General features: G+C 35.4%; 1 protein-coding gene across 24 annotated transcripts in view; it reads left to right on the forward strand.

The window, feature by feature from the left end:
* The window catches only part of nav2a (neuron navigator 2a), a 386,862-nt gene that overhangs the window by 331,500 nt on the left and 30,610 nt on the right, over positions 1-24,752 (forward strand). For 12 of the 24 annotated variants that reach the window (XM_068222552.2, XM_073908169.1, XM_021477726.3 and 9 more), the window contains 8 exons: positions 1,002-1,131; positions 5,187-5,493; positions 7,340-8,045; positions 12,653-13,069; positions 14,704-14,769; positions 17,993-18,150; positions 19,783-19,962; positions 24,558-24,610. In XM_068222552.2, the coding sequence (XP_068078653.2) occupies positions 1,002-1,131; positions 5,187-5,493; positions 7,340-8,045; positions 12,653-13,069; positions 14,704-14,769; positions 17,993-18,150; positions 19,783-19,962; positions 24,558-24,610 (2,017 nt within the window). The remainder of the gene's footprint in view (positions 1-1,001; positions 1,132-5,186; positions 5,494-7,339; positions 8,046-12,652; positions 13,070-14,703; positions 14,770-17,992; positions 18,151-19,782; positions 19,963-24,557; positions 24,611-24,752) is intronic. The other 12 variants (XM_073908175.1, XM_073908180.1, XM_021477728.3 and 9 more) reach the window with 1 other exon arrangement.

A 24,752-nucleotide genomic window follows, 5' to 3' on the forward strand; every position in this document is an offset into this window, starting at 1 on the left:
TAGTTCCTCTGAAGACCCGCCCTCAAAAGGCTCTGATTGGTCAGCTAACATAATGTACTGTGATTCGCAGATCAGCTCCACATCACCAAGAAGCATCTCTGTTATAACATTACAGCGCCTCTGGCCACTCCCCTTCACTGCGCGGGATGTATGTGTGTAACCTGAAGGGTTTATGACATCATTAACCCAAATGTATTTTTTTCTGTAGGCTTCGCTCAGCGAACTTTATAAAAGCTAATAGAATAAATATGATATCATAGTGGACCACCCCTTTAAGAATGGGTCAAGGGATGGTCAATAGTGTAATTACAAATATTTTTAATTACAAATGTAATTACATGCATTTAATTGATTGAAGAACAATGTAAAATAGGTCTTTACAACAGTAAGTACATTCAAACAAATCATTCATTTCAGTGTAATAGATAATAGCTAAGACCACCTAATATAAAGTGGACTGATATTTCTAAATAATAGCAGCTAGTTGCCATGGGCATAATATAGAGTAGAGTGGTCTGTGCCTTCATAAACTTTTTGTCTATTCTTCTTCATATGTGTTTGATTTTTTTGTTTGCTTGTTTTTTCAGCACCAACTTTCATCTATTTCTTCTCTTCTCTTTGTGACAAATTGGGGTTAAAGGTCAAACAGTTCACTTGTTCTTTTGTGTGCCTGCTGAGTTTGCGTTGGTTTGTGTGTTTGTTTGTGTTTTCTTCTGTTGTCATAGTACGGTCAGAATGATTATGGCCACCCGTAAGCAAGTGGATGATATTAAACACAGTGATCAGTCACTCTGGTTAACCACCGTGACCCCGAGCAGAGCCAAAAGTGTGGAGTTCAGCATATCATATTGTGTGTTCTTCATATAACTCTATAATGTGGTTCAAAAATCACTAACGCTCCTTTTGAGAGCAAATGTGCGCTGATGAAATAGTTCATCTTTGAAGACAGACTCCGCTCTGAAGATTCTTCTGAAATCTATGTCTCTCGTTTTGTCTTTCAGTTGGGATGACAGTAGCTCAGTCAGCAGTGGGATCAGTGATGCGATTGATACTGATGACATCAACACCAGCTCCTCCATAAGCTCTTACGCCAACACCCCAGCTGCGTCCCGCAAGGGCCTGAATGGACAGGTATGACCTGCAGACGTTTATATACACACACTCGCATACACACAAACGCTTGTATAAATGGTTTACAAGGACTATCCATTGGCGTAGTGTATTTTATAGTTCTGTGAGCCGCTTTGGAATGTGCATTTTTTATTCGAAGTTTGGCATAATCTCAACTAAAGCATAAAGAGAGGATAGGACATAGAGTAGCTCCTCCCCTTATTCCAAAAACAACCAATAGCGTTTTGTTTCTTCTCAGCTCTACCTGTGACAGTAGTTCAGCTGAAGCGCATCAAATGTGAAGCATCTTGAAGGGGGCGGGGCATGTCAAATACTAGAGAGCATTTGATTGGTCAAGATTTGATAAGAACCTAAACTATGAGGTGATGAATAAAAACGTTGATCCATTTAGGTGGACATGACAAACCACAAGCTTTACAGTACAAGTTTATATCAGTTTTATATCTTCTAAAAGTTTGTCACTGTTTTTTTGCTCACTAGCTTTTAGATATCCTAAAACTCACAGTACTGATACTAACATCTAAAAAACTTATTAGTTACTTAATTTTTATTTTATCAGACATTTAAACAACACCCATTAATTGGGCTTATTCTACCCCTACCATTTAATCTGACCTCCATATGAAACCTGTGGCAAAATTAAAATCTTGTACAGGATATTTTAAGAGTTTTGAATTACGAGGAATAAGGCATGTTCTCATATCCACTTTAATCGAGTACAACTAGGTCGTAGCATGACATTATACAATTTTGTGAGGTCCTTGTTAACCACCTAAACTGGTACACACATACACACATAGTGTTGTGCATTTATTAATAAGAATTCTTATCCAGTATCGCATATTTGTGCATTAATCAGAGCCCAGAAGCCAAATTCGTGGAAAGCATTGTTCGATTTTAAGTGCTTTCACACTGTAACGTCCTGTGTGGCTTGGAGGATGAAAAGGGCTAAACATAATTACGACAACCCAATATTTTTAAGATTTCCCTGAGACATTAGCTGCTATGGATTGACATAGACAACGGACATGGTAAAAAGTGGTTTGCTTTATTTACAATAAAGATAAGGGGGGAAAAAGAATATTTAATCAATTCAATTAAATTGAATTCAGCTTTATTTGTATAGCACTTTTACAATGTAGATTGTGTCAAAGCAGCTTCACACAAATGGTCATAGTAACTGGAACAGTGTAGTTCAGGTTTTAGTGTTTAAGTTCAGTTTAGTTTAGCTCAGTTCTGTGTGGTTTAAAGTCATAATTGAGAGTCCAAACACTGAAGAGCAAATTCATCGATGCGTAGCTTTTCAGATCCTGAACCATGCAAGCCAGTGGCGACAGCGGAGAGGGAAAAAAAACTTCACCAATAGGAGAGTGAAGAAAAAAAACCTTGAGAGAACCAGACTCAGTTCGGCATGACCATTTTAATTTCTCAGCTGGCCAAAAGTCTTGTGCAGAGCTGCAGTCTCAGCAGTCAATCCAGATTGACTTTAATCACCTAAAGTATATTTACAAATGTGTACAATGAATGCAAAATTACCTTACAAATCAGTTGAAACAAACCTTATAGAGGGAAGGAATAAATCGGTGCCAACAACACCCGCTAACTAAACCCTCCCCACCTCTAAATAACTTAAGAGCAATCTGAAAAGAGAAAAAAACATCTTCGGCATCACAAGCCCCTTACTAAACTGCTCCCGCTGGAAAAACATACAGAGGGTAGCACCCGCTTCTTACCCTATGGATTAACAGGGAATCAACTACGTGTGTGTAAAATGTAAATCACGTGATGTACTTCACTTTCACTTTCTTTTTAGTAGATTTAAGCAGATTTAGCTTGGACTTACTGAATAGATGTACAACTCAAACTCGAACCAGAGAGAATAGGACAGGCACACAAATGTCACACAGAAAGACAGAGCAGTGATAAGAGACAAGGATCCCCCCAGTCTAATACGAGTCGTCACTGAATGTTTGTTTCAGAATCTCTCAGAACAAGAAGTCTTGTTTGCCTAATTAGCATGGTTCATGTTGCATATGTAAATCTAGAAATCACATTTGGATCTGCACCAAAACAACTGGTCCGAGACAGCTTGAATGAGGTAGTCTCAGCTCAATGGAAACATACTCTGGCGCGGATCAATTGTAGTAACTAACGAACCAGGCTATATCACAGTGTATTGTGGTTGTGTAATAGCCTTAATATTCTTACCAGTAAATGTGCATTTCATGTCAAATACGAAAGTGAAAGCATGCTGAAATATTAATGAGAGCTGTTTATTCACTGACAGAGATTACCATTTGATAATTTTTCCATATTTTAATCTTATAATATTTTGCATTAGGCCTATTGTTTTGTTCATTTCTGAACTGACACCTCAAAAGAAAGATCAAAGTTGATCTGCTTCATGATCTGACTGCAGTCTCGATTCATCTGTTATTTCCCTCTATAATGTAGGCCTATAATGCAGAATTCTAGCCAGTGTTTTTTTTAACAGATTGATTGATTCAGTAGATAGGTTTTTACAATCCTTGGCAACTGAAAGAAAGTCTTATCCCTCTGGTTTATATTTGGTGACAATGTGGGTGTCAAAATTAAAGTTCAACGTTTCGTTTATAATGTCTTATTGCTCATCATCATAAATTAAAATAACGATACATGACAGCTGAGCGGAATCCATGGGAAAAATAAGTCCTGAAGTTCCAACCAATGTGAGGAGAGTTTACTTGCATGGGACTTGTTTAAGCTATTTTGGTCCGTTTAGAAACTTTGCCATGTGAAAGCTAACCACACCAAGAACAAAAATAAACATTGTAACAATTTTAATCCCTGTTTTGGAACAAAAGAATCGATCCACAGGTGTGGAAGCACCCTTAATTACTCTGCTAATCTCAAAATATTGTTGTACAGACTTAATTTATCATTTATCGTAGTGTTGCATTTTTCCTACCCTGTGTATGTTAAGCTTGTAGATTGTTTGGGTTAATAGTGATAAACCAAAGTCCAAGAAGAAAACAATTCTAAAACACGTGTCAAAATCATACTAGCATTGGCTAAAAATTGGCTTACTGCATCTATCAATCATGGTTGAATACTAAACTGCCTGCATACACACTGTATTATTTCATTTCTATACCCCAAGCTTTTTAAACAGAGTAATTGGAGATCGGTCCATACAAAGCTACTATTGTTCTCAGTTCCTTTCGGTGTCTTTTCCCCCCTCTGCACAACATTTATTTTTGATCCAGCTACATCTTACATAAAGCGGTTATGTTCTTCTTTCTTCTGATGAAACTCGCTTCTCTCTCTGTTTACTTGAACCCAACTCTCACAATCCTCTACTCGAGACCTTCATAAAGTGTCAATATTTAAGCCAAAGCAATTGACATTCCATCTCACAATAAAAAATACAACAAATAAGCATTTTGAAACAAAAACTTTGAGTTTAAAGTTTTGGATTTTCTGAATGTTTACTATATTGTAATGGTAGGGCTGGGCGATATGGCAAAAATGTAATCTCAATTATTATTTTCCATATTGAACAATAACGATGTATATTCTGATATACTGTAAGTTGTTAATGCTTCCAGATTTAAAAGAGTAGCCCAAAAATGACTGAAGCCACAAAAATTAGAGGTTCCATTGAATGGCATAACATATTTTAGGCCAATAAATTTTCAGTGTCCGAAAATTTGGTAAATCTCTAATATAAACACACTTTTAGATTCCCATTGTTGCACATTTCTGCTGTGTGATTGGCTCTTAGATCAATATATAGTAAAAAAGTCCAGAGTTTATCAATGTTGACATCAATTTTATCAAGATTTGATATACTCTAATATCGTTTATTGGCTCAGCCCTATGTAATGGTGAATTTGGTAAGTGTGAGTACACTGTAAAATTATTGTGACCATGATAATCACGATAACATGACTTCAACTGTACATTGAAATGACTTGTAAAGTTGATTGAATTCAGCTTAAAAATGAAAAGTTGCAGTACTTTTTAAACAGTGTGCTATTAAAACTCTACATTCACCAAATCTGTGTTTTCCATAGCCTCAGACTGATGCAGAGAAGCATTCAGCAGCTGAACGTAACACTTCTCGATCCATCGATGAGGTCAAGAAGTCTGACGGTGGTTTGGATTGCAGCATCAAATCAGACTCGGGCCTGAAGTGGCGTCGAAACCCTTCGGATGTATTGGAGGAGTCTGATAAGAGCAGTTCTGGACGAAAAACTGCACCAGTCACTCAGACAGGGTCCTGGAGGAGAGGCATGAGCGCACAGGTTGGAGTGACTGTGCCCCGTACCAAGAGTACATCTGTTTCCTCAGGATCCAGCATCATCAAGACACAAGGGACAGGTAGGTGTTCATTTTTCAAAAGCACTTAGATCGTGAAATAAAGCATATCGCAGTATGACTTTTAATTAAATAGATATACATCTAAGCAGTTCACAATAAATCATCCAGTGGAATCTGTTTTCATCTTCTTTATATTAATTTTTCTTTTTTTTATACAAGGAAATATTGTAAGAGCGCTTTATCTTAATTTGTGCAATTGTTTTAATTAAAGTAGTGGCAATAATGAAAAAATATATTTATCATGTTTATATAGTTACATTAATATGTAATAAACATTGTCAGTGTGTAGTCATAGTGATTTCTAAATAGAAACCACTAAAACAAACACTGCAGATCAGAGAAATTGCTGTTTTATTTGATTTCTGTCAAACAGAATAGTTTTAATAAAGTATTGCAATTCTTAATTATTTTTCCAAATTTTTTTAGAAATATTTGTATATTTTTAACAAGACAAAACATGCTAAATCTTAATCTGTTTAATATTTTGTCATATTTTAATAGTAATATTCATAATGGAATCACATTTTACATGTTTACTATTTTAAAATAATATAAGAATAACAAGAAAAATTATATTGTTGTGATTGTGGTTGCAAGAAAGTGGACCCAGTTGCAGCAATGAACAAAAAGATGTTTATTGATGGAATTAAGCACAAGCAGACAGACAAGGAGATGACAAGGTCAAAAGAGTAGAAGCAGGAACACAGGGGAGCCAGTGGTAAGGACAAGATGGCACCAGAATAAACTGCCAGCCAGAAGTAGGAGCAACATTGGTCAAAACCAGAATTAGATACTAGGAGCAAGCCACGTAAACTCCAGGCCAGGGAAGTCAGGACACAGGATAGGACTTGAAAAGTATAAGACAAGACAGGACAGCAAACAGGCAGCAGTAATTGTAAATTGTTTTCTAAAAGAAAATAGGAAATCAATGTAAATCCTTGTAAAAAGGAAACTAGACTGACTAGGCTGAAAAGCGGAGGAAACAAAATTAAATAAAGACTTTTAGAATCTTAAAGAGAGAAATTAATCAAGTAGACAACTAATAATCAACTACTAACACAGGACTGGGATTGACAGAAAAATGGAACAAAAATAGTTGTATTAAAGACAAAGATTAGAACAAAATTAAGCAAACCCTAGCAACAAGAAAAAGAAAGTAGTAGCTAAAACAAACAAACAATAAATAAATAAAATCGATAAATAAGAGAACTAGAAGAACAGGCACAACAAAACACTATTTAAGGATACAAGCCTAGGATACAAGATAAGCAAAGACAAGCTCACATGGAACAAACCAGCAAAGAAATGAGAACACGCAGCACAATATATAGAACAAAGCATACGAGAGACTGGTGAAAACAATCAGGATACCAAGGTCTAAATAATCGGGCGGGTAGTTGAAAACAAGGAGGAAAGACAGGAGGTGCACTTGGCCAACACAAATTAAGGCAAAGCAATGTAAAATAAATACAAAAATACCAATAATTTTCTGTTGATTTGCTTAATTTTTTTTTATTAATAAAACAAATAAATCAAATGTTTATTATTTAATAATGACTAATTAAATATGATAATAATTATAAGTTTTAGAATTGCTGTTGATATTTTTTAGTCTGATTAATATATGATTTTAAAAAAATAGCAGGCGCATAAGCCATAATAGAAGCACAGCAAACCTGGACCTGTTTTTTTAAATTATCATAAATTGGTCATTTTTCCAGCCAAATAACATATATTTATATAATAATTTAATCATACTTTGTAATCCCACACACAATGTTTGACTTTATCTGCAAGTTTTATGCATTATTAACTCATCCAGCTGTAACCTTTTTTCATCCGTTAGGCAAAACAGATGACGCCAAGGTCTCGGAAAAAGGTCGCATGTCTCCCTCTTCCAACATCCTTCAGCATTCCTCCTCGGACACCGGCCGAAGCAGTGGAGACGAAGCCAAGAAAACCACCGCAGGCCGAGTCCCTACAAGCACATTTGGTTTCAAGAAACCCAATGGTGTCCACAACCCGTCCAATGTCATAACCACCGCCAGCATTACTTTAGTGACAGCCAGCGGTGCCATCATTACCAGTGGCTCCGCCACGCTGGGCAAAATTCCTAAATCCTCCGCTCTTCTAGTTGGTGGCAGAGGGTCATTAAAAGGAGCTGTGGATGGTTTATTACCCCCTCAGGAGGATGGCTACCTGTCGCCCAGTGCTCGCTCAACGCTGCAGTACCGAAGTTTACCTCGACCCTCTCGATCCGGAGCCGCGGCCCGCAATGGAAACAGATCCTCCACAAGCAGCATCGAGTCCAGCCTACTCACCCGAGCACCACTCCTTACTGCTATTACAGCCAATAAACCTAGAGATCCTGGCCCTAAAACCAACGGGCATGCAATCCAAGCCAATCAGACAGACAAGGAGAAGGGCGTGGCCTCAGATATTGACAGCACAAGAACCAATCCGATTGTTTCGGGAGGAGGGGCAGCGACTATTCCTCAGACGGCGAGACAGGGAAACAAGTACAGCGAGGTCTCGTCCCCAACATTACGAAGGTACTTGAAGGAATTTTTTTAATTTATGAAACGTTTTGGGCAACACGGCGGCTCTGTGATTAGCACTGTCGCCTCACATTGAGAAGGTCGTTGTTTCGAGTCCTGGCTGGGTCACTTGACATTTCTGTGTGGAGTTTGCATGTTCTCCCTGTGTTCGCATGGATTTCCAGAGGTTTCCGTCTTCCCCCACAGTCCAAAGACATGCAATATAGGTGAACTGAAAAAACGAAATTACTAAAATGTGTGTATGGATGTTTCCCAGTACTGGGTTGCAGCTGGAAGGGCATTTGCTGTGTAAAACATATACAGGATAAGTTGGTGTTTCATTCCGCTGAGGTGACCCCTGATGAATAAAGGGACCAAGTCAAAGTAATTTGAATGAATGAATGAAGCACGTTTTCCAAACTTAACCTTTGTGTGCTGTTGGGGATGTTTTCATCCACTCTGGGGTGATTTTGAGTCTTAATTTTGCCATAACTTTCTCTGTGTTTCAGCAAAATGAAACATATTTTGGGAAAGTACTTCGAAAGTTTTTAAAAACTTAACAAAACACTCTGGAAAAACTTAATACCATTTTGTTATGTTCGTGGCTGTTTTTGCCCTATTGACTTTCATTATAATGAAATTTTTAATGCAAAGCCATGACACCATATTATTATGTATTCTTGATTGTTGGATTGTTTTTGGTCACAACATAGTAAGTGTATTTATACACGCATAGACCTCCATATAAAAACCAGAAACTTTTTTACACAGGCCTCTTTAAAGGGTTAATGGTGCCAGTTCTTCCTGACACCAACCATCAAGCGTGCACGATTATTTGGTGTCAAGGCTTTGCAAGTCAATTCAATTTAATTCAATTCAATTAATCTTTATTTCTATAGCATTATAGCTTTATTTCAAAACATTACGCTATAATGGAAGTCAATAAGGAAAAACCAGCTCAGAACATAACCAAAGGGTTGTCCATTTGAACATTACACAAGGGTAAATTGAGGCAAATGTAACCCAACAACAAATTTATGCTGAGCAAATGAGATCAAAACACTTATCTTATGAATTGAGCTTGGACACAGTTTACTCTGAGGCAATATATTTTATTCGCATTGTTTGAACAGTCAGAATTTTTTGTTAAGTATTGCAGTTTAAACTTTGTGACTGGCTCTAGATTACTCACAGGATGTTTTTCACCTCAAGTGAATTTTGTGCTCAAGTTAAATTATTTGAATAACTCTCTCTTCTGGAGAAAGTCTTATTTGATTTGTTTCAGCTAGAATAAAAGCCGTTTTTAATTTTTTACAAACCATTTTAAGGTAAAAATTATTAGCCCCTTAAGCTAATTTTTGTTCGATAGTCTACAGAACAAACCTTCATTATACAATAACTTGCCTAATTACACTAACCTGCCAATTAACCTAATTAACCTAGTTAAGCCTTTAAATGTCACTTTAAGCTGTATAGAAGTTTCTTGAAAAATATCTAGTCAAATATTATTTACTGTCATCATGGCAAAAATAAAATATTTTAGTTACAAGAAATGAGTTGTTAAAACTATTGTTTAAAATGTGTTGAAAAATCTTCTCTCCATTAAACAGAAATTAAGGGAAAAAAGCAAATAAAATAAATTTATTTATTATTATTTTTTTGTATATATATTTTTTCAAAAACCAGGTAATAAACTGCAAGTACTTCTTCTGTTATTTTAAGACACTTTGTTAAACTGCAGAGTTGAATTTTCAATATCAAAACCGATGAAGGTCCCATAATGCAATTCATTACTATAAATAAACAGTAAAAACCTTTGAATTGTAAAATACGGAAAATGTTAATTAACCAATATATTTTAAAGTGTATATTTCCATTGAAATTGTATGTAATCTATTTATGCAAATACTTAATTTTGCTAATAAGAGTATGACATAAGCATCATCTTATAAATGCTATTTGCAGTTATTGTTCATTGAATCAACTAAGAGTTGTTGGAGTTGTTAATTAAGCCACTTTAGCACTAAGCATTAGCGCTACTCTTCTGCACAGTGGTAACCTCAAAAATCAAAACCTTTATTTAAACTCTTCTTAATCTCCAAACTAAGATAACTTTTATTACAGAGATTACTTTCCTCTTAATACAAAGCATGCTTTAACTACACATTCACTAGCCAGATAACTAGAAAAAAATCTTTATTTCTGTCCCAGCACAAACGTATTTATTTTATTTTTTTTACTTTTATTAATTTATTAATTCGTTCATTTTCTTTTTGGCTTAGTCTCTTTATTCATCAGGGGTCGGCGCAATGGAATGAACCGCCAACTTATCCAGCATATGTTTTACGCAGCGGATACCCTTCTATCTGCCACCCAGTACTGAGAAACATCCCTCCACACTCATTTTACCCCAATTTAGTTTATTTAATTCACCTGTACCACATGTCTTTAGACTGTGGGGGAAACCAGAGCACTCGGAGAACAGGGGAGTACATGCAAACTCCACACAAAAATGCCAACTGACCAAGCCGTGACTCGAACCAACGACCTTTTTGCTGTGAGGCGACAGTGCTAACCACCATTTATTTGATATTATTTTATCTGCTACAATTTGAATAAATTCAACATTATATAAATACAGTAAATTGTCTCACACTTTAAAAAAAATGTGTTCTTAACAAATTAAACAAGTAACTTGAACAAACAGCAAAAATCTTACTACACACAGAATTTCACCCTCATAGATCAGTGTTTCCAGTGACGCTTCCTCAATTAATGGCTGTATTCATCATGGCGGGCCCCTCTTGAATAGCCAAACATGTGAAAGAAGGAATGAGTTTTTGTAACCTCTTCCAGCACCATGATTAGGGTCTTTCTGAAACTGTTTACATAACCTGCTTTATGGCGGTCATGGATCACGACTCTCCAGGGTGGCTTGCCATTCCCTCGGAGACACTCCTGTTATTGATGAGCAAAGTGTGTTTAATCTTTTCCCACTGTTTCTAAGGATAAACCCATGTTTTTCTTTTGAGCTTTACATGTCGAAACGGGACATACAATGAAAACTGAGAGTCTTTGCAATGAGTTACTCGTACCTTTTTGTACTAATATTTAGGGATTTTCTAAACCCTCAAGTCAGGTTTGCCCAATCCTGTTCCTGGAGATTTACCAACCTGTTGAGTTTAGCTCCAGACTTAATCATAAACACCTGTCTGTAATTATCATGCTCTTCTGAAGATCTCAGTTCACTGGTATAAGCGTGTTTATGGGGGATTGTAGATATACTAGCAGGAATGCACATCTCTACTCTTTGTAGATTATAAATGCTTATAAAAGATTATGAAATTGTGTTAATTAACTTCCGAAGGAAAGACAGTGCCATCTACAAACCAGAAGAGTTTATTCTTAAGACAATACAAGAAGTCTGCAATGATTTTAATGTGAAAAATTGTACTTTTTGCAAAAAGAAAGATCTAGGCATTTCCATTCATTTAATTGTTTTTTACATTTATACATATACTCAGTTCTCCTTTTTATTTTTTTCATTTGTTTTTAAATGAGCTTTTATTGTTTTAAGAATTATTTTAACTACCTATACATCAGCTATTGGCTCACATAAATATAAAGAGAAATAAAAAGTTACTGGTATAGGCAAATTTCCTCATTGGTGCATCTATTATATAGATCTCGTATAAAAAAAAATAATTATTTAAAAGTTACTTATAAAAAATAGTAATATTTTATTGTTTAAAAATTATTTTAAAAAAAATAAAAATGCAGTATTATTTCAATATTATTAGCCCCCTTTAAAAATATATATGTTTTTGATTGGCTTCAGAAAGTTACGGAGTGGGACGCTGACAAAAGAATTGCAGATCCAAATGCAGTCAATTTAAATCGAGGTCGTACAGGCAAGGGTTATAAACAGAAACAAATCAATGTCATAAGGGTAATACAATAATCGTGGTCAAAATACAGGCGAGAGATCAGACTTGGTGGCAATGAATCAGAACGAAGTACAAGGCTAGGATCAAAAACCTGGGAAAATCAAACAAGGAAAAAGCTTTGTAAAGTTTATAAAGAAACAAGACTCAGCCATGTGTGAGTGAAAGTGTTCAGTATTTCCAGTCCTTCTAATCAGTGAATCATGAGCTGCAGCTGTGACTGTGTGTGAGTGTCCAGATTATTGTCAGCTGCTATAGGAGTTGATGAGCGCAGAGAGTTCTGGGAGTTGTAATTCATTCAGAATTAAATTCCGGCTAGAGAAAACACTCCTGGTGCTTGCAATGGACTACATGAAGTAATCGCCAGTGGAGACAACACCAAAAGCACTTCACGGGACCTTTAAAAATCTTTTTTTCCATTAAACAGCACTTTGGGAAATATTTGAAAAAGTATTACAAATTTCACAGGAGGATTAATAATTTTTATTTCAACTGTACAATACAACTTTACATATAGGAGAATAACTAGAAGAATAAGTAAACGTATAAGTCACTTCTATAATTCATTTGATGTAACATTTTATTCTTCATTTTTTCTTTTTAATTATGATTTCGAAGTTTGTTGTTTTCTTAGTTCTTCTTAAACATAGTTTCCTGTTCTCTTCCTTCTTCTTTCAGACTTTTTGGAGGCAAAGCTGCCAAGCAAGCCCCAGTCACCACTGCAGAGAGCATGAAAAACTCAGTGGTTATATCCAACCCTCACGCCACCCTCGGTCACACCCAGTCTTCTGGCGGGCCCCTGGACTCCCCCTCTACTGTCCCAGGAAGCGGTGGCAGCAGTCCCCTGTATGGGGGTCGAGGTGCCAGCATAGGGGGCAGTGAACAGGCATCGAGTCCGGGTTCAGTGTACTCTACGGGCACCGGGACCTGGGGAACCACCATCAGCAGCTCCTCAGCCCTCGGGTACCCATCCGTCAGCAGCATGCACACCAGCAGCGAGTCCATCGACATGTCTGTGGGTAGCGGGCATCCCCGTGATGATGTCCACCCGGCACTGATGCGGACAGGGAGCGCCAAGACAGGCATGTCAGAGAGGTGAGTCTGAGAAAAACATAATAATAATGAGTTGTTGTTTTTTTCTTCTTATTTGAATTAGATTCTGGATTTTAATGGATTTTTGAGTCTTTATGGTCATATTTAACAACCTTGAAATGTGGGAAAAGTGTCATGAATTATTATGAAGTTTATATTAAACGTGTGTATATATATATATATATATATATATATATATATATATATATATATATATATAAATATATATATATATCAGACAGCATGTCTGTGAATATACTGGCTGTAGCAAGTCTCGGTACTTGCTCTGTCATAATAAACAAACCAGCAGCAGCAGCAGCATAGCAGATCTACTCCACCAAGATCAAATACATTAACATTGCCCTATACATATTTATTATTACCATACTAAAATAATCTCTCCAAAAGTTGTCATGACAGAAATGTTTAAATGACGTTTGGAAGAAAAATGTTCAGCCATATTTTAACATTTTATTTATACGGATTTATTTAAAATATTAAACACATGACTTTTTAAAAGACTTTCTATGCATATGACTTTTTTATTTAAGTGCGGTTTGGTTATAAACTAATTTCGAGAGGATCACATGCTTAAGATCAACACAGCTGGCACCACATTAGCTCTGTAATCTGGCCATCAGATGATTACGGACGCGTTATAAATAACCAGAGATTTTCACTCCAGTTATCTTCGTCTTGAAGTTTCCCTCCTTTTATCTGAAAGGGCAGCATGACAGCCCAGTGGCTAGCACTGTTGCCTCACAGCAAGAACTCCGCTGGTTCTGTGTAGAGTTTGCATGTTCTCCCCGTGTTCGCATGGGTTTTCCCCAGATTCCCCGGTTTCCTCCCACCATCCAAAGGCATACACCATAGCCAATCGACTAATCCAAGTTATCATCTAAGATAAACCTTAGTTTACACTTCCCACACGCCAACAAGCAGGGGAGTCCTGGAGACCTACCTGAGCTCAAACTCCCCTCTCGCCCTTCTAACGAGAGGGAGCCCCAAGCTGGAGCATATTACAAGCTCAGGGCTCTCTCCCAGGACAGCATGCCAATTACGTTTTATCAATCATCAGCTAAGTGTGAACTCTTGAAATTGCTTTTGACAGCAAAGTTCCTGACCCATATATATTTTATTTTGAGCACAAAATATTTCAGATACAAAAATGTTGTGTTTTTTAATAGTTTGAGGCTATATACATATAGGGTCTGTTCACACATGTTCTCTTTACAGCAATTTACCAGTAATTTTCCATGAAAGTGTGTGTGTGAAAGGTGTAATAACAGCATTATCAATGGAATTATGTCAATCCCCTCGATTTCAATACAGTAAAATGTGGATTATTAGAGGACTGACAGCAGTGTTTTCATCATAAACAAGAAAATAAATTAAACAAATTAATCAGATTCTTATTTATATTTCATCCTCCTGTGTTTGTTGACAATCCCAATTATTTATTTAATATTCACAAATGAAATGAAGCAGTCGTCATTCTATTCCAATACCTTGAATTGCTCAATATATTTGCTAAAGGAAGCACTATTCCTCAGTTTGGAAGCTTTTTGGGGTGTCTTTAATTCTGTATTGATCTGTTCTCCGATGCTTTTCCTGTGTCCCCCTCCACATTCCCCCAGTCCCCTCTCCTCTCCCTCTAACAGTCCTAAATTCAACCGTAACACTTTGCCACGGAAGCAAGACAGGTAAAATGTCCCATAGTGTTATGGCTGCACATAAGCTGCTTTTTAATTTTTTTTACTACTGACATGGCTTTGTGTCTTTGTGTTTGCACAAGTGTATCATTTTAAAGACCCCATGCACTTAAAAATCTGCATTGTTTTGGCGTTCAGCTAAGCTCTTAGTTTTGAGGCCATTTATGCATTGGTGCACTGCTAAAAGCAATGAATATGACTTATATTGTATGAATAAATTGTAAAATTTGATCTTATTTTACTGTAAAATGACAGTAATGTTGTGATATAATATTACAGTAGTTTTCTGTTTTATTATTGTAGTATTTCTCATTTTCTGTTTTCATTTTATCTTTATTATATTGATTAAAATGTTATATGTGTGACCCTGGACCACAAAACAATAGCAATAGCTCCAAATGTGTAGATTTCTTAAATAGATTTACTTATGGCAAAAATCATTATAATTTTAAGTAAATATAATGTTCCATGGTAATATTTTGTAAGTTCTCCACTGTAAATATGTCAAAACTCTGTTTTTTTAATTTATTTGAACCCTCAGATTTCAGATTTTCAAAATAGAGTTGTATCTCAATAATATCATTACTCAATTAATTGAACATTTTAACTTGATTACGATTAATGAACAATTGTTTTATACATTTTTTTGGTTTCATAGTTTTGTACAGTAAATATTTTGAATGAAGGGTGCATTACTTGATTTTAAGTTAACTAAAGGAAACACAAACTATTTACAATCTCATTTATTCATTCATTCATTCATTTATTTTATTTTCGGCTTAGTCCCTTTATTAATCTGGGGTCACCACAGCGGAATGAACCGCCAACTTATACAGCATATGTTTTACGCCACCGTGACGGCCAAAAATAAATCATATTTATCTAAACAATTCAAATAAGTAAAAAATTATATTATTTTTTAATGGTAGTATTAAATGAATGTAATACTCAACATATAATACTGCGCTCACAACATTTGTAATTGAAATAGCACTATAGAAATTAGATCTTTCTGCAAAGGGTTGAACATTTTTCAGTTCAGTGGGGTCATGTGACGCATGACTCGGTCGGTAGAGAAAGTAATCAAAGAATCAACCTGGAAAAACTAGATTGATTATAGGTTCTGAATGTCGATTTCGATTACTTTTTGATTAATCACCCAGCCATATTTCATTTAATGTATAAATCTCCAAATATGTACACTTGATTGGTTTTGTGGTCCAGGGTCACATTTAGAGTTTTTTTAAATATATTTAATTAAGTCAAAATTCAAAAAAACAATTTTTTAAAAAACAGAGATCTTTTGTGTTTATATCGATTTGAGGTCATCTATTCTTGGAAATAATAGTGAATGCTTAAAAGCAATGACTATGACATATACAGCTGAAGTCAGAATTATTAACCCCCTTTGATTTTTTCTTTTTTAAATATTTACCAAATGATATTTAACAGAGCAAGGACATTTTCAAAGTATGTCTGATAATATTTTTTCTTCTGGAGAAAGTCTTATTTTGTTATTTTGGCTAGAATAAAAACAGTTTTTAATAAATTAAAAAAAAAAAGATTGTAAGGTCAAAATTCTTTGCTACTTTAAGCAAATTCTTTTGAATAGTCTACAGAACAAACCATCGTTATACTATGATTTGCCTAATTACCCTAACCTGCCTAGTTAACCTAACTAACCTAGTTAAGTCTTTAATTGTCACTTTAGCTGAATACTCAAATCTTGAAAAATATCTAGTCAAATATTATGTACTGTCATCATGGCAAAGATAAAAGAAATTGGGGAAAATAAACAGTGGTGCTAATTCTGACTTCAACTGTATGTAAAAATGGCATCATTTTTTTTTATTATTGAAAAATAAAAATAAAATCATGTCCATGAGATACATTTTTTGTCATGAATGCACTTGTTGCTATAGCGACACCTAGTGACAAAATCCACAACTTGTGATTACAAAGAAGGTTTGTTTGCTTTTTTTTAATAATTACTTTAACCATACATTCGGCATTATTTTTAACTCTTAAGAGTTATAGATTAATCAAAGAGCAGATCAAAGAATAATTAGCTTTAATAGTGCAATTATAATAAAATTAAACTATATTATGTGTCTGGAAAACTACCCTCTTAAGATTGAGCAAGCTCTACATGTTCTTCTCCTCCCTCACTGTTTCTTGTTATCCGTCTCTTAGTGATCAAAACACTTTCAGGTGCATTATGGAAGTACACAGATCTTTCTGACAGCACTAACACTTCTTTCTGTTCTGTCTTTCTCTCTCTTTTATACATGCTTTTTCATGTTTTAATATGCAATATGGCCACCGTTTTATTTTTGAGCACTGTTTTGTGTTGCAGTTTTGGTGTTAGCGCATGGCACTTGTTACTTTTTGTATAGAGTATTTTATGTTAATTAACAGCTTTTTTTTTGTAAATGTATGTTTTTCTTCTAAATTAAAGCCAAACTTTTGTTAATTCTCATTTTTAATGATAAATTTTAGTGGTGTATTTCAGTTTGAAGCCTTAAACTAAGGCATCTCTAAGACATAAAAAAATAAAATAAAAATCTTGTATGCACCAAGGATAATAATAATTATTATTTTTTTAAATACTGTAGTATAGTGAAATCTTAATATATATTTGATGATTTTGTTTAATAATTTAGAGTGGACACAAAGCAGTTTAATAATATGCCTAATATTATTATTGAAACAAACTCTTTTTTTTTTTTTTTTTAGGATTTTTAAATTTAATATAGAGTTAAATTTTGAGAAATACACTGTTACAATTTGTGTAAATGATGCAGTATTTAGCTGTGATATAAACTGTATTTAACTGTAGGACAGTTATGCAGTATGCTACTGTGTTTTATAGTTGTATTGTAAAAATTACTGTATTTTACAGTAAAGGTAAACATACAATTCTGTAAATACATATACAGCAAGAGAAATGGTGCTGTAAATATAAATATAGTATTTTTGCTGTAAATGATTTACAGTAACTTCCCGGCAAACTGCTGCCAGTATGTTACTGAAGATTCTACAGGAAATTGTTAACAGTAAAAAAAAAAAAAAAAAAACATTACAACAGTAATGTATTCTTGCTGAATATAATATTAGACTTTTGAAGCCTAGTAGAAATAAGGCAAATAGAAATTAAAATGGAGTTAGCGATGTTTGAATGCTGAATGCTGATTGGGTGGTGGTGTTGTTGCAGGTACGCCCCCTCACCGCAACTGCGTCAGGAGGAGGCTCGTGATTGGCTGCGCTCACATTCGGCTGGTGGATTGCAGGACTCAGCCAGCAACTCTCCCTTCTCCACTGGCTCCAGCCTCACGTCACCATCCGGCACACGCTTTAACTTTGCTCAGCTTGGTAAAACACATATATTATGAATAAATGTACAGTATAATCCTTACATAATATTTTCCATATATTGTCAGTCAAAGTTAAAAGGGGTTTACGATGAATGGATGGATTGATTGATTTTAAATGAAAAAAAAGCATTTTTACAAACAATTGCAAGAAACTGCAAGAACTATTTTGTATGTAGGAAACATTGGAAACAGTGTTAGATTGTGGATTGTAAATGTTAATATCTTGCCACAAGAAGAAGATAGAATTTCTTCATATAGAGAAACTATAAGCTAAAAAAAAACAATAAATACCTGCAATAACTCCTACAAATGTGCAATTGCGAGTTCACATTTTGCTATTCTGGTTTTTATCTCTTACAATTTAAATTGGTAAACACACAACTGCAAGTTTATATCTTGCAATTCTGAAGAAAAAAAAAGTTAGAACTTTAAGAAATGTTTTGTTTATTATTTTTGCCAGCAAGACAATTAGCAGTTCTAAAAAGAAAAGTAAGCAAAATGTTAGGTTTATGTTATATATAAATATTTTTGTTGCAATATGTAAATTTAAAATTGCATAGTATAAAGGTTCTGAGAAGTCAGAATTATGATTAAAGGTATTGTATGTAAGATATTAAAAGTGCTGTATGTAAGTTTTTATCTCTTCTAAAGCATAAAAATAAAAATTGCAGATATTTAAGAAACATACTATATGAAAATACTTGTTTATCTGAAAAGCAATGCTTCAGTCAGTTATTCTGCTTTGAAAATGTTTCATGTCGAAATGTCTTTCTGTTTTAGTCTCTTTAACCTGCCCACTGCCACTTTCCCCAATTATATTTTAGCACTTCGGGTTGCCTTGGTGGAAAGCACCACATATCTTATTTCAGTCAACGATTTATATGGATGCAGCCAAAAATACATTGTAGTTGGTTTTTAGTTAACAAGCAAAGTAAATGTTACAATGGCGACGCAGTGGTGCAGTAGGTAGTGCTGTCGCCTCACAGCAAGAAGGTCGCTAGTTTGAGCCTCGGCTGGGTCAGTTGGCGTTTCTGTGTGCGTGTTCTCCCTGCGTTCGCATGGGTGTCCTCCAGGTGCTCCGGTTTCCCCCACAGTCCAAAGACATGCGGTACAGGTGAATTGGGTAGGCTAAATTGTCCATAGTGTATGAGTCTCAATGAGTGTGTGTTTGGTTGTTTCCCAGAGATGGGTTGCGGCTGGAAGGGCATCCGCTCCATAAAAACATGCTGGATAAGTTGGCGGTTCATTCCGCTGTGGCGACCCTGAATTAATAAAGGGACTAAGTCGACAAGAAAATGAATGAATGAATGAATAAATGTTACAAAAGTAAACATTAGCTGAGCACCTCACAGTTTATGGCTCAATCCTCAAGCATGCTCGCTCCTCTTGATGTCGTCAATCTGGCAACCTGCATGTGTGTCACTGAAATAAACATATTTTGAATTTGTACTGCAGTACCTATTTTAACCTCTAGGTGTCAATGCTAGATACTGCACCTTTAAGAATTCGCAATTATTGTACCTTTTTTATTTTTCGCACTGTGGTAGAAACTTTGGCAGGTCTTTTATAATTTTTTTAAAAATATTTGTTTTGTTTGATAGAATTGAATGTAAGTTTGTGTTATCTACAGGAAGCCCCACAACAGGTGCTCAGATTAACCTGGCCAGCCTGCGCAACAACAGCTTGACCAGTCAGGACAACCCGCTAGACAGCCATGCTGATTCCCGTCTGCGCAACTCCTGCATGTCTCTGGATGAGAAGACCCGCACTATGAGCCGCTCAGGGTCTTTCAGGGATGGCTTTGAGGAAGGTGAGAAAATAAATGCAGGAGACAGTAGATTCAAATGTCTTCTTCTCCACTTTCCAATTATTCACAGGACTGTTATGATGCGTCTAATGGTCATCAGCATATTAAATCCTTACAATTTCTGAATATTTAGATTTTTTTAAACGTATGTACATCTGTATGTATTTACTCATGTATTATATCATCTTTGCATCAAGTTACCAAAAAAAACTAATTAGCACTTGTGCAAGGTGTTTGTAATGCAGAGTGTATGGACGGGACAGTAAATTTGATGTTGTTCTCTCTTGTTGTTGCTGTTATCAGTCTCTCACACTTTTTTTCTTTTCTGAAAGTCTTGATAATGGCAACGTTGAGTTCATATATATAGGGATAATTGTCATAGTTGGCTAAACTTAGTTACTAGCACAGTTAAAACTAGCACAGTGAATGGGAGAGTACAACAAATAATTGTTCACAATTGCTGATATTTATATATATATTTCAGCAATTGTGAACAATTATTTGTTGCACTCTCCCATTCACTGTGCTAGTTTTAACTGTGCTAGTAACTAAGTTTAGCCAACTATGACAACAATCCCTGAAAAGTGAACATGGTCAATTAAATCTGATTTAAAGGGATAGTTCACCCAAAAATGAACATTAACTCATCGTCTCTCATGTGGTTTTAAATCTTTGAGTTTCTTTTGTCTGTTGAACACAAAAGAAGATATTCAGAGTCCTTGTGAAATCCAAATTTACAACAACGTTTATTTTCCTAGCTCGCATTGTTGTTCATAAAGTGAATAATTAATCCATGCAAGTTAATCACTGAAAAAAAAATATTCAGAAAAGAAGAAATGTACAATGTAAATCAGGAAGTAATCTGTAAAAGACTGGAATACTGCTACATACAATAGGGTATATGCCGAGCTAGTGCTGTTCCCATGCTGATACACTTCCGGTGACCTGTTATTGTGAACTTTTTTCATTTTATACGGTTCCTTATACAGCATTGATGTTGTAATGTCATTAAAATACATTCAGTTAAATACACTTTAGCATTTATTTGGTTGCTCAAGCATAAAACGAGACAAAAAGCTGTTTACTCGCGCCCGTCAGAATCTGCAGTCTAACGCAGAAGCTCCATTGAATATACTGGGGTAAAATAAATGCTCATATTATAAAGATATGGCGGGGGAAAATGTAATTTAATGCAGTACTTCTTGTACAATCTGAGACCCACTTTCCCAAATGGATATCCCTCAGCTAGTGGAGATCGCTGATTTTTAAAGAAAACAGACCTTAAACGCACCGGATTTTGCATTGACATTCAATTTGCCGGAAGCGCTTAACCCAGGTTACTGGCAAATTAAAAGTCCTATTAGCATGCTTCGGCATATACCCCATTACAGAATGATAAGAACATTCAGTACCAAATAAGAAATAGAAAGAAAAAAAAAATTTAAAATAAGGGAAAGTACAAAATTATTATGCTATTTACATAAATATCTATTAATTTGCAGAATTATTGTTTTTAGATAAATGTATCGCTTTAGACAAGGTTTAATTAGGAAATGAGTAAATGAGGGAGTGGATAAAGAATTTACCATATAATATAAAAAGTTAAGGTTACTGAGTTGTTTTATTGATTGTGAATTATTTAAATAATTATGTAAATTCAACCAAAACTTTTGTGAGATTTTACATGTAAAAAAAGCATGGGAGTCAAAGTGTCGTCACTTTCCTTACAGAGAGAACAAGTATCTGCAATAAACCATCTGCTTTTATGTTTGGAGTGGCAGTCCTTCTGTCGACATCAACCATCCATAGCAACTGTATATCAATAACTTTAACCACGCCCCTCTTTCCATTGGTTTGCTTTGAGAGAATGATGAGCAAAAGAAAGCTCGCCTCCTACTCAATTTTAAGTTTCAGTTGGAAGTAGACTGAAATAAAAGTCTCATCAATTTCTGGTAAAGAATGCTGTTTGATGGGACCAATCAGCTTCCATAATAGGGAAAATAAAACTATTAAAGTCAATGGGTGCTAACTACGAGCGTTTTTCAAATGATCTTCCTTTGTGTTCAATAACAGAAAGAAACTCAAACAGATTTTCAACAAGTGAAGAGTGAGTAAATGTTGACAGAATTATAACTTTGGGGTGAACTGTTCCTTTAATTACACTCTCAATCATCAAGTCTGTGTTTTGACTGTATTCTTCCTATAAATCACTGATTTTAAGCGTTACCTATATGAATAGGTTTTCAATAATGCGGTAAATATCTGCAACATCTTGCGTCAGCATGAACTCTGGGCTGAAATACAACTCACAGACATGTGAATCCAGCATAAGCCTGTCTGTCTCTCCTCAGTCTATTCACACATTACACTAAACCAACAATCTCTGTTCTGGTCTCTCTGAATGCTTGCGGTGACAGACATTTGAATAATCATTGTGTACATAAAGCGTTTTGTCACATAAAGTTGTTTTTCCTCCTTTTTTTTTCATTTCTTTACCTGTAGTGAGACTCTTCACTAAAAACAGGAAGGTGTTTAACAAAGCAGCCCAAAAGAGTTAAGCTGTAAACTTGCCTGTGTAGTAGAGTGTAAAGGTGACACAGTAACCCAGTATTACCCAACTGTGCCTTTTGTGACATCTGCAACCAAATACAGGTTTAAAGCTGTGTTCATTCTGTTCAGAATCAAAATATGATACTGTATGTGTGCCACTGAACCCTGTGACTGTGAAACATGAGCGCTATAAAAGCCCTTGAGGAATTATGGGAACATTTCTAGGAGAGGATGTGACCTATACACGGGAAGTGAAGAGGATACATTTCACATCCTTAGCTCATGGCTATCCATCTATCCATCTATCCATCTATCCATCTATCTATCTATCTATCTATCTATCTATCTATATCTGTCTGTCTGTCTGTCTGTCTGTCCTTCCGTCTGTCCGTCCGTCCATCCATCCATCCATTTTCTATCTATCTATCTATCTATCTATCTATCTATCTATCTATCTATCTATCTATCTATCTATCTATCTATCTATCTATCTATCTATCTATCTATCTATCTATCTATCTATCTATCTATCTATCTATCTATCTATCTATCTATCCATCTATCCATCCATCCATCCATCCATCCATCCATCCCTTTCATTTATGTATCCATCAATCCATCTGTCTACATATCTATGCCTCCGTCCATCCACCTACTCATGTCCATCGATTGGTCTGTCTTTTAATTACTTATCCATCCATCCATCCATCCATCCATCAATTTATATATTTGTCCATCTGTCTTTGAATTAATCGTTTATCCAACCATATTCTACATTTTCCATTTATTTGTTTACTTGCCCATCCATCCATCTATCCCCCTGTCTACATTTCTGTTCCTTCATCCATCTGCTTACTCATCTATCCATAATTTACCGAGTCTTTCATTTACTTATTTATTCATTAATCCATCCATACATCTATCTATGCATGCATTCATCCATACATATAGTCTATATTTTCTCTCTATTTATTTACTTGTCCATCCATCTATCCATTAATCTACATATCTCTCCATCTGTCTTTTAACTATCCATCCATTTATCCAACCCATTCATCCATATATAATCTACTTTTTCCTCTCCATTTGTTTACTAGTCCCTCCATTCCTCCACTTACTTATTTATCAATCCCCCATTTACTCATCCATCCATTAATTCCTCAGCCATTCTCATATTTTCTCATTCATAAATTAGCCATTCTCTTATTTTCCTCCATTCGTTTACTTTGTTTACTGTTTATTTCAAAGTACATTGTATCGTGGTATCATGTAAACATTGTCAATTATATTTTTTAATAAAACAGGCTAAAAAGAATTGCTCCTTTCCCAAACCATGCAATCTGTTCTTCTCTCTTGCACACACAAACGCACACACAGACACACACACCACTTTAGACACAGAGAAGTTGTTTTGGTTTTCTGGGTGGTCCTCAGTCTGGTTCATAAGCGTCGCTGGTCTTTGATTTCCACATCTCTAACCCGGCCCACATCACACCCGGCCAGCCATTTGGCTTTTCCTCAGGGCTGATATGACATCATCAGGAAGTGCCAAGCAGCCCGTGGGTGGACTGTGGTTGTGCTGGTGTCTGTGATTTGTTTGGGAAATGATTTGAAGTCACACCCTGAACTCACAGTCATGATCGGCATTGCCATCTCTGACTGATGCTCTTATTACTTCTGATGAGTCACATCTTGTCAGGGCAGGTGAAAGTTTAATTAAAGGTTTAGCTGGTAGACGCTGTATGTGTGGGTTGATGCTTTTATCTGCATGTGCTTTTTCTATGTAGATTAATACTGCATTTAGGTGCTCTGAAAAACAAGTGTAATTTTAGTTGGAAGTTATCTGTTCTGTGTATTTTAACATTTGTCCATTCCTTTAAGAGTTATTTTTTATCGCAGCATGATACATGATGCATATAATACTTTTTGACCTGGGGTGTTGTTTTGTTCCCTGGCAACACACAAACATAATCAATTTTGAAAAGTTTCATGCTACAGTCAATCTTAATGTCTATAGTTCTAACACTTCTGTGTGTTTTTCCTTTTAGTTCATGGGTCATCCCTGTCACTGGTGTCCAGCACCTCATCCGTCTATTCAACGGTAAGTTTTCAACCCCAAGTTTTTAAGTTTCAAAGTTATTTTGATCTTGATCTTTGGTTCATGCAGACTCTTAGTAATCATAAACATCAGTAAACAGATAGATAGATAGATAGATAGACAGACAGACAGACAGACAGACAGA

Source organism: Danio rerio, chromosome 7, assembly GCF_049306965.1.
Source record: "Danio rerio strain Tuebingen ecotype United States chromosome 7, GRCz12tu, whole genome shotgun sequence".
Taxonomy (NCBI): domain Eukaryota; kingdom Metazoa; phylum Chordata; class Actinopteri; order Cypriniformes; family Danionidae; genus Danio; species Danio rerio.